This window comes from Octopus bimaculoides, chromosome 14 (genome assembly GCF_001194135.2).
Source record: "Octopus bimaculoides isolate UCB-OBI-ISO-001 chromosome 14, ASM119413v2, whole genome shotgun sequence".
NCBI lineage: Eukaryota > Metazoa > Mollusca > Cephalopoda > Octopoda > Octopodidae > Octopus > Octopus bimaculoides.
The window spans coordinates 59,392-70,982 of NC_068994.1; the positions used below are offsets into that span (position 1 = coordinate 59,392).

The 11,591-nt window shown below is 33.7% G+C and overlaps 1 protein-coding gene across 1 annotated transcript in view; it reads right to left on the bottom strand.

Annotated features, from left to right (window-relative positions):
• Positions 1 to 11,251, bottom strand: part of LOC106883700 (uncharacterized) — a gene marked incomplete at its 3' end in the record, with an annotated part of 68,173 nt that extends 56,922 nt beyond the window's left edge. The window contains exons 1-3 of the mRNA XM_052972748.1: positions 11,012 to 11,251; positions 3,728 to 3,908; positions 1,693 to 1,920 (exon numbers count right to left, since the gene is read on the bottom strand). Coding sequence (XP_052828708.1) covers positions 1,693 to 1,920; positions 3,728 to 3,908; positions 11,012 to 11,116 — 514 coding nt within the window. The remainder of the gene's footprint in view (positions 1 to 1,692; positions 1,921 to 3,727; positions 3,909 to 11,011) is intronic.
• Positions 11,252 to 11,591: the final 340 nt, after the last annotated feature.

Sequence of the window (11,591 nt, forward strand, 5' to 3'; positions counted from 1 at the left end):
ATTTTGACCCTGTCAGCTCCATCCATTGCACTCAATCTCACTTTACTGTAAAACATCACATTTCCTTCCATGTAATTTCCTCAGTCTTCTATTGAGCATAATGTACTACTGAACTCAGACCACTCAGTCAACTGCTTACCCATTCAACAATTCATCAATTTCTAACCCATAACCCAAACATCAGCATCTGTTTCTCTTACAAAATCTTGAACCATTATATTCTTTATGGCAATTAAACTCATTCAGTTCTTCTATGGATTAATTTGTGCCAAAACTTCACTATATTCCATTAGTAACTATGTTGTTAATCATATTAAATAATATTATGTTTGTTAATTTATTAATTATTCAAACAATGTAATGTTAATTGTGATAATTATATAAATAACTAGCTGATGTACCGAAAAAGCAGGGCTTATCCCTTGGTTCAGTTCTCTTGATTCGCTAATCCAATAACAACAATACAAAGTATGTAGCCCTTAAAATGTTTTTTTATGTACTTACAGAGAATATCGAATTGTCTCACATAGGATCTTATTTTTAGGAATTTCTAATAAGTTATGAATAGGCAAATTGTGAAGTCAGTTATGTAATAACATGAAATTAGTTACCCAATAGTAAGAATTCAAATGAAGTAGCCCTGTAAAGGTCTTTAATGTGTATAGAACTTAGGTGTATATAGAACTTAGGTAGAAATACCAATAAGGCATATATACCAAAATCGTGAAGCATGTTATGTAATAACAGGCTAATCAGATATGAGATAATAACAATGCAAAGTAAGTAACTCTGAAAAGGGCTTTTGTGCATTCCCAGAGAATATAACCCTTAGGGGCGCTAGTGTTGAAATAAATTTACAATGGATATAGAAACAGACTGACATTTAACTTTACAGTAGACATACAAATAAATTTGCATATAGATTTTAAAATAAAATAACATGTAGATTATCAATACATTTACAACACTTACAAATATAACAGGTAAATAATAAATACCTGATGATTTGGTGAATCTTATTAAGTTTGCAGAGCTTCTTGATAAACAACATTTTTGGTCTTTCCTTGTGGGGCATTAATAAACAAATGATTAGGATTGCCAACTCTTGAGCATCTCACATAAAGTTGGACATCGGAGAAAACTGGTTTGACAAGGTTCAGACCTACCACATCCAAGGACTGCCACTGGGCCTTGTTAATGCTCAGTTTCAATGGGAATTGCAGGTGCTTGTACTGAAAAGGCATATCCAAGGGAATAAGTGGAATTCTAGGAATCAATACAGGCTCACCGCTTGCTTTACCAGTCAAAAACTGTTGGCATTATCTTCTTTATGCCAACAGTCATGTGCCATGGCAAAACTTTGGTGGACTGAGGCCTAAAATTCACTATGCCATATGCCCATGGGCATATGGCGTAGTGGTTAAGAGCGCGTGCTACTAACCCCAAGATTCTGAGTTCGATTCCAAGCAGTGACCTGAACAATAATAATAATAATAATAATGATAACATCGAAAAATACCTTAGGAATGAGAACCCAGGTTCGAAATTTCCCAAGACACCTGAAGAAGGCTGGAGGGTATATCAGCCAAAACGTTGTGTTAATAACAAACAAGATGAGGAGAAATATCCGTCGAATGTAAATAATGTACTTAATTATGTAGTTGATAATTATAGTGTTTGAAGTAAACTTACCTTGATAACTTTGAACTATTGAGACTACTGCAAAATGATTGCAATTGAAGCCAGAACGCAGCAGAAATATCTGTGCTGTGGTGTTGGACCCTTCTGAGCCATAAGCATTTGATATGAAGACGAGAGAGCAACAGCCACCGTAATGGCTATTGATATTGAACTTCAATGGAGCATAGCAACGTATGGGCCATTTGCTTTGGGCTGATGACCACAGGCAGCTATATTGTACTAAAAAAGATGAAGAATAAATTACTAGGGGATGCCATCTGCAAGAAAAATGATAAAGTTATATGTATAAAACCTCATTAGTTATGCGTTAAAGAAAATATAATATTAATTAGTGTCTAGTGATTAGAGAATCACTAATTAGCTGTACAATAGTCTATAAGAGTAGGCATGAAAAATGGCACATTTTACTTGACTGAAATAAATTGCTCAGATCAAGCTGATCTGCAATCAAAGGTATCCAGTCTTATTTTCCAGACATGCTATATACATATACATATATATATACATATACATATACATATATATATATATATATATATATATATATATATACACACACACACACACACATTATCCAGTGTGTCCTGCTTTGTTTAAGATGGTAAAATATGATTTGTGAGAGATTGAGTTGGCTGCAATTTCTAGCAGATTAAGAATTGCATTGTTAGGCACATGTTTTATAGGGGTCTTCTTTTCATGAAGTGCATGCATCTAACATTGAGGAGCACCCATTTCGGCATTACATAAAAATCACCAGTGCCAGTGCCACATACACATAGACACCAGTGTTGGTGCCATGTAGATAAGCACTCGTGCTGATGCCACATAAAAAGCACTTGTGTTGGTACGATGTAATTAAGCATTCATGCCAGTGTCACATAGCAAGTACCCATAGCAGTGCCATGTAAAAAGCACCCTGTAAAGTGCTTGACATTAGGAAGGGTATCCAGCCATAGAAACCATACCAAAAACAGACAATTGGAGCCTGTGAAGCTCTCTAGCTAGCCAGTACCTGTCAAACCCTCCAATCCATATCAGCATGCAAAATAGACATTAAATGATTACGATGATGATGATCTATTTTCGAAGGGATTCCTGTGGTGATCATCTAATATTTTATTCATTCATAGTGTATCTAGGACTACACTACCTAATATATCTAACATTATAATTATTGTTAAGCTTTAGGCCAATCTCAATCCAGTGGAGCTTATGAGAAAGTAGATGAAGTTCCATTGTTATTCCAATAGTATATCAAAGACAACAGTATCTAATGTCTAGTATTGTAATTAGCATTGGGTGTTGTAATTGTTGTTGTTATTTAATCTTGCTTAACCCTGACACAGCCAAGCTGTGATCGAAGAGGTTCCAGCCATATCTCTTAAAATTATATTTTGATGAAAGATATTTTGTGAACATTCCACAACCTCTGTTAAAGTACAGAGCACATGCAACTTTCTGTCTCTGTCAGATACTCAGGTAATTACAGAACCTCAGCAGTTTATTTCATCTGGTTTTAGATGTAATGATGGCTAAATGTTATTCTGTAATACAAACAGGTAACATAGCAAGTAATAAATACTGGGTTCTTACCTTATCTGTGATACTGCTGTTCTTATCTCTGCCTCAAATAACTGTTTTATCTTTAATGTTAAAATATTCTGAAGTTTTAAATTGTTTAGTGTATTGACTGTGGGAAGTACTTGTGATCATGGACAATAAGGAAGGAGGTCAGTTCACAAAATGCTAGGTCACACTAATCAGATGTGTCATCTGGTGTTATTTAGCCCTGTGTCAGCTCTGACTGAGCAAATATTTGATCAGAGTAATTCCAGCCGTGAATGTGCATTTTTTTTTCTAAGTCAGTAGTAACCTTGAATTGCATTGTCCAAAACGTCTTTTCCTTTTTCTGTCTGTTTTAAGTTTTATCAGTCAAACTCTAAATTCATAATTTCATCTCTAATATCACATTAAAATCTTAGCCATTGATTCATTATTTTTGATTACCCAAGACATTTCTACTTACTGTCTTGCATTTGGTTAAATTCCATCTTAGAATTTTCTGTAAAAATGACCTTTGATGTTGACAAAATTTTCTTTTCTGGTTGATTAAAATTTTCTGCAATATTCAAAAGATCTGCAGAAAGGGATTCTGTAGAATGTGGTGAATCGAAAGGTTTTCTTCTTACATCAACAGCCAATGGATCCTGTAGTAGTAGAAGTAAATGGAATGATAAATTTTTGTATGAAATGTTATGTTGTTAGACTATCAGACATTTCAATATTATTATAAACATCAGACTAGTAACTTCACCTTCAGAGACAAACCTTTATACCTATATCCATATCTGATATTTATATAAATACCTGATGCAAAAAAGAAAGAAAAGGCCACAGCTGTGCAACTCTTTCAAACTACATGTATTTTGAATACAGCTTGATATGAAGAAGCTTACAAAACAAATCCAAAGAAGAATATTTCATCACTTTAACATTTGCTTTTTTCTTGATGGCACAGATTGGAGATGTTGTGGTTTGAGTCACTTCTTATTTGAAGTTACTTTTTGATGAGTCAAGCAATATCTCCCTTTTTAGTTGTTACACAGTTTCTATAAAGACAAAATATTGGAACATCTAACAGATTAAGACTACCATAAGGAAGAAACAAGAAACCCAGAGAAAGACAATAATGAATAGAATCAGAACATTAATTAACCAATTCCTATATTCCTTCATAAATAAAGAAATAGACTACTTATGTAACTCTGAAATGAAAGAGAGCAATTGCTACAGATTACCCAAGATCTACGAAAGCTCAGAAATATAGAGAGCCACGAGTGAACAAAAGAACCAATACATAAGAAACACTAAGACCTGCTCAAAAATATTAAGATTGCTGCTGTTGGTCTCAATTTGAGACCAGCAGCAGCCACAATCTCCAACACTACAACTAAGTCATCTTTTGGATATACTCCTTTAAACCCTTATGTCCATTAATACCCAGATATATATGAGACAGCATGGATTTTCTCAAATATATTCCACTCACTGTCCCATAAGGAACTATCCTTATGAGTTAGAGTTGCCAATTTAGCGTATTTTATGCTAGATCTAGCATTTTTTTTTCAGCATGTAGCAGAAAATTTTTGAATCTATCATTTAACAGAGAAAATAGCAGATTTAAAAGTTTATTTAGCATTTTTCTCTAAAAAATTATCCTTTTTTCTTTTTTCCTCCTTTTCTACTTTCTACTTATAGCCAAATTTTAGTACTATCGACTATTATTGAATTTGTCTTTGACTTCAAATGAAAGTTTATCAAGTTATGAATTTTTCCAGCCCACCCCCACGGCTTGGATACAGAGTGGTGCTGGTGGGGGAGGGGAAGAAGATAACTCATGTCAGCACCTGAACTCACTACACAATAATTTAAATATGTTGCAAAGGACGAAAGCATGGAAATTCGTCCTAACAATGCTTTATTCTGTAGTGATGAGTTTTTATCATGACAAGGTTGCCTGATTTACTTTCAGTTTGACTGTTTTAAAATAGCCCTGTGTTTTTTCATGCTTATTTTGGATTATATATCTTGTATAGAAGTAGGGGGGTGGCAGGGTCTCACCCTTTATATTTCTAGTTTATTTTTGCAAGTATTGTATTTATATTTGTGGTTTTACCAATAGATATTAAATGTAAGATTGGAAGCGAAATATGATGTTCCCAGGTTTATATCAGAATACAGTTTAATGATTTCTGCAGATTTTACTTTTCCATTTATAAGTTGGCCACCCTGCACCATGAATCAGTATTGTTCACCTCAAGAATTTGTAAAATTTGTGAGCAGCAAACATCAGAATTGTTAATGACGAATGTCAGCGGCAAACAGATTTGGTTGTGCTTCCAATTTTATATTTTTAGGTTGTGCTTCCAATTTTATATTTTTATTAATCATTCAATTAATTTTTTTGCTTCCCACTGCATTATAATGAGCAAAGAAAAAACAAAAGTTGTACCAGCAAAAATTCCGAAAGGAATGGCTTAAGATGTCAGCATTTACTAAGCGGTTGTGTGAAGTACCCAGTGACCGATCTACAGCAAATTGCAGATATTGTAGATGTAATATGTTGTCAAAATATTCTCTGTTAGTAAGCCACTGTGAAGCAAAGAAACATAAGGCATCAACTCCACAGCAAATGATTCCTCTAACCAATTTTATTAAAACCAAAAATGATAAGACATCTATGCTTGAAGCAAATTTAGCAATGTTTCCTTGTTGTCACTCATCATTTAATAGCTGTGATCACTCAGTAGAGTTATGTAAGAATTATGTCTGATAAGTGATATTCTATCCAAAGTGAAGATGCATCGTACAAAATGTGCAAATATTGTAAGAAATGTTCTAGCTCCATATTTTGATGGAGATTTGATTTTTGATATAGGAGTTAGAAACTTTAGCCTGTTATTAAATGAATCCAAATGATATATCGATAAACAAGTTGTTAGGAATTGTTATCATATATCATAGTGACACTCACAAAAAAGTGGTAAAAACATATCTCAGTATGGTATCTTTAGAAACATGTGCTGCAGATGGCACTGTAGGTGCCTTAAAAATTGAATTAGTGAAAAAGAAATTAGATATAAAAAAATTTACTGGCTATAGGCTCTGACAATGTTAGAGTAATGATAGAAGTTAACAATGGTGTTTTCCAGAAATTAGAAGAAGTTCTATCATTACTTCTATTTAGATGTGTTTGTCATTCTTTACAGTTGGCAGTATCCCAAATTTAGAATTTTTAGTATCCGAAACCTATGAATGGTCCTCTCATTCTTCAACAAGACAAAATACCTACAAACAACTTTACCTTGCTATCAATGATAAAGAACCTTTGAAGATTGTGAATTCTTGTACAACTAGGTGGCTGTCAATGGAACCAGCTGTAAATGGAATTTTAAGCCAATGGTTTGAATTGCAAACTCACTTCCAAACTACAACTACAAAAGAAAAATGCTTTACGGCACAAACGTTACATGAAATGTTTTGCGATTCTAGGAATGAACTTTACCTTTTATTTTCACATCCAGTTTTAAAACATGTTCAGGAAGTGAATAAACTGTCTGAATCAAACAATGTCGACAAAACAAAATTACTTGAAGATCTTTCAAATTTGATCAAATCTGTTGCTAATACGATAGTGTTGCCAACATGTAGAATTGATCCTCTTGATCCGGATGCTTCTATTGAAAAATTTCCGGATCCTAAACCAAATTTAAGCTACAGATTCAAGAGAAAGATAGCAGAAATAATTATCAAGAAGACTGTAACAGCCACCGAAGAAAACAATATTCGAAAAGGAGCACAACAATTTTTGACTGTGCCTTTAGAAAGAGCTCAAGCACCGTTTGCCAGAAAATATTAATATACTGAGGAAAATCAAATGATTCTCAGCATTTCAAAGAGCCAATTTTACCTGTCTTAGAAGCAATGCATTTAAATGAAGAAAAAAATTGCTTCAATTGAAATTCAGTTTAATAGCATTCGTTTAGTTAAATGGAAAAATACATCTAGTACTGAGGCATTCTGGCTAGAAGTCTTGGAATATAAAAGATGCTAGTGGGGGAAATCCTTTTAGAGATGTTGCATTTTAGAGATGTTGACATTGCCAAACTCAAATGCAGGAATATAATTAAAGCAAGTAAATAAAAATGCAAATAAAATAAGTCTTTAGCATTTTTTTTTTTTTTTTTGTCATATTTAGTGTTTTTTGGCATCTTTCTGGTATTTTTTCTACTGAAATTTAGCATAAAATTCTGATTTTAAGTTGGCAACACTGTTACAAGTTTTTATGTTAGTAACCTTTATACTGGTATAACTTACACTTTGGGCCTGGAAGTAATCAAACACAGGATAGAAAAACATAGAAAGAGGATAACTGAGTGTTTCAAAATGGACTTTAATACCAAGGCTTTGATGGTAAATATGTCAACAAATAAAGGGCACAACCCTGGAGATGAAATTTACACCCTTGTGTGCTAACCTAATTATAGGCTTTTTTAGAAGAAAAGTAGAGAAAACTTTTGACCAAAAGTCAAAGAATTATGTCATTGAAAAGTGGAAACTCCTCCTCAAAAACAGCTTTATTTTGGGGGAGAAATCAAATGATGATCTGCAAATGTTCAATTCTGAACACCCTTCACCAATTTATCAAATTCATGTTACAAACCAGTCGTAGTGACTTACCTTTCCTAGACATTCACGTCAAAAAAGATGTGACTCTACATTCACAATGATATATCTTACAAAACACAGACATGCACTAATACTCGAACCTCCACTATCACCATCCTTCACACATCAAAAGATGCATTCCATACAGCATGGCAAGATGTATCTGTGCTATAGTAGTTGATCCAAAAATATATAAAATTTGTGTCAATGAACTCAAAAGCTTCCCCTTAAAATTACCCCTTGAAATTAATAAATGATAGAATTATGAAGGCAATGAAACTAGACATCATACAACTGAGGACATCTAAGAAAAAATGAAAGAAAATACTATTCCATTCATTAGTACATCTAATCTAGGAGTAAACAACATTTTCCACACTATCAGAACAAACCTACCAATACTCCTACAAAGCCCCAAAATGAAAAAATCTGCTTGGTGGAAACCTTGTATGAAACAGTAAATACTAATCAAAAACATTTTTTAAAACAGCTCACAAAGGCAAAATTCACATCAGATCATAATTCAGAATTTTCTGTGAAGGACTGAGGTGATAACAGAACAGCAACAACATTTTTCAAATATTTGGACAGTGGTTTCCATATAAAATTTCAAAGTGGATTTTCCTTCAAAATAAATGTGGATGTGAACTGCAAGACACACAATCTCATATACTGCATAACTGCTCCAACTGCAAGGAAAATCATATTGTCAAAACCAACAATTCCCTTTGCTAATGTGCAAGAATCCCCAGACAGAAAGAATTATGCAAGATTTTGTTGTGTTTGGTGGGATCATAAAGACATTACTTATTATGGGCTTCTCCCACAAAAACCTGATCATTAATTTTGATATGTGCTGTTATCAGCTGGTTAATTTGAACCAAAAAATCAAAGAATTGAGGCTGGAGATTGCCAACAGAAAAGAAGTAGTGTTTCAACAAGACAACACCCGACCACATGTGTCTTTGGCTAACCAAACAAAGTTACATGAACTTGGCTAGGATTTCTTACTTCATCCAACGTGTTCTCCTGATATTGTGCCATCCAACTAACACTTGTTTTTGTCTTTACAGAACTCCTTGCAAGGAAAAACATTTAACAATGTTCTCTAGATGCATTTTGACTCCATCTAAGATGGAGTCAGAATGCATCCAGATAACGTTTTTTTCTTCAAAACCAGTCAAATTTTATGCTCACGAAATATTTAATCCTTTTGTTACCATATTTCTGTTGAAATGTTCTGTGTTTCTTTCAAATACTTTAAATATAACAAAGAATTTAGTAAAATAACTTAGTTATCATAAAGCTAGTGTTAGGAACATAAATTGTGACTAAGGTTTGGTGGAAGATTTTAATTCAAAACTTAGAAAAACAAAACATTTGTACAACACAGACAGAGGCGGTTTCAGCCAGGTTGGTTACGAAAGGGTTAAATTGCCTGATAGATAGGCAAAAGTCATTAATAATAAAGGAAAATACTTCATTGAATAAAATTTATTGAAGGATCAATTATTTACATCCCTTTTTGCATATTAAAAAATCCTCAGAACTTTCCAAACAACTTAATATGTATATATATATAAGATACAAGGTGTTTTTATCAGGGTGACTCCAAACAATAGGTATACACTCTGAGTGCACAAATAGGAGGTATGCCACTAAAATTCTGGTGTGAATGTCAGTTGAAGTTTTGTGACTGCTTATCCAAAGCAACTAAAAGTGGCTTTCACTTGAGCCAGTAGGGTTAGGGTTAGGGTAAAAAAAGGAGAAGCAAATAATTTGGCAAAACTTGACAAGGACATTGAATTTAATTTAGCTATATAATGAAAGGTTGAGATTGTCTCTGACAATTGTTTCTGGGATATCCCAGCTACTGGAACATCATATCAAGTGAAAACTCCATCATCAGAGAGAAATAGGTTAAACATATGTAACAGTGGAATAAAAGTTCATCAGTGATGGTTGTTGTGGTTCATTATGTCCAGAGAAGGAGGAGAGATCCAAAAACGTCCAGTTAGATCCATTGAGATTTCGTATTCATTAAGTATTCATGATCAGAGAGAATGGTTAGATATAATCTATACTGAGAGAAGATGAATCTTAGCAGTTTCAAAGCTGGATAAATTCTAAGAAGAGGAATAAATACAGTACACTCTGGTGGAAGAACGGTAGGATAGACAGGAGTTTGGATCAGGTATATACCAATCAGTACAGCAAAGGGTACTCCTGTCAAGAGATACACACACACACACACACACACATGCATATATATGGATCTCTCCAGATAGTGTATTGGATGTCTTGTATGTGTCACTGACACAGGTGTCTTTTACATGTCACTGACGGCACTGGCTATGATCATGATTTCACTTAGTTTGAAGTGTCTTGTTAAGTTGAACAAATCACCAGAAGTATCAGTCACTTGTCATCACCTGCATGAAACTCAACTACTGAAGATTATACTTCACCATCTCATCCCACATGTTCCTGAGTTTACGTCTTGCACAGGTTCCCTCCACAATTAGAGATTGTCATTTCTTTATGCAGCTGTCCTCGTCCATATCCATTACATAACCATACTAGTGCAGCTTTCTCTCATGCACACATCTGATGCCTCTTACACTTAGTTTTTCTCTAAAGGTACACTTTGTTGTATGTGCACACTGACATTGAACATCCAGCAGAGCATGCTAGTTTCATCTCTTTTAAGCCTTTGCTTGTTTATGATAGTTCTGTTGTCCTGTTGCATGGCTCTTTGCACACAGGCATCATACAGTCTGCCTTTCTCTCTGAGGGAAGGGTCTTTGTTATCAACAAAGGTAGCATCTCTCTGAATTTTTGCCAGGCCAGTCTTATTCTAGCTGTTATACTCTCAGAACATCCTTTACTACTGTTCTCTCTCTCACACACACACACATAGACATATACAAACAAACTTTTCAACCATGTAGCCATACTGTTTCTCCACACATACAGTTTATATATATTGTGTGTATGCATATAAATAGCGTATAGCTGAATAAATGTTGCGAGCCAAAAATAATAACAAAATACAAGAGTAAGAAAAGGGATCAAATCTCACCATGTCCTCCAGTTGATTCGAGGCCTGTGATGTTGAGAGTTTCGATTTTGCCTTGTTTTGTGACTTCTCAGTCTGTGCTGGCATTGAACTTGGTGAACATCCCATCTCTTATGACAAAAACTCATAAATCTCTTCTCTTTTTGATAATTTACTTACTTGTCATTATTTTAATTTTCTCTGCTGATATTGCTTACTGTTGTTATTTACAATTATTAATATGTATGCAGGGTCTGTGTAAAGTTTATGCAGAAAATCCTGAGGATTTTAAATTAATTCTATACCATAATATTTGAACAGGAGGAAGAAAATGGAAATGTGTTTAGCAAGAGCATAATAAATGAATATTTAATAAATATAAACTTAATGATCATCCTTATAATTATTGTATATCTTAGTTTCGAATAGAAGCAGTTTCTCTGATTTCTGTTTTTCCTGTAACTACTTTCAAGTTTTACGTAGACAGTATTGATGATGTTAAAATCATCATATTGTTAAAACTATAATAACAAAAAAAAAAAAAACAACTACTGCAATAATTTCTTTTGTTTTTGTTGTTTAGCCCAAGTCAAACCTTGATCCA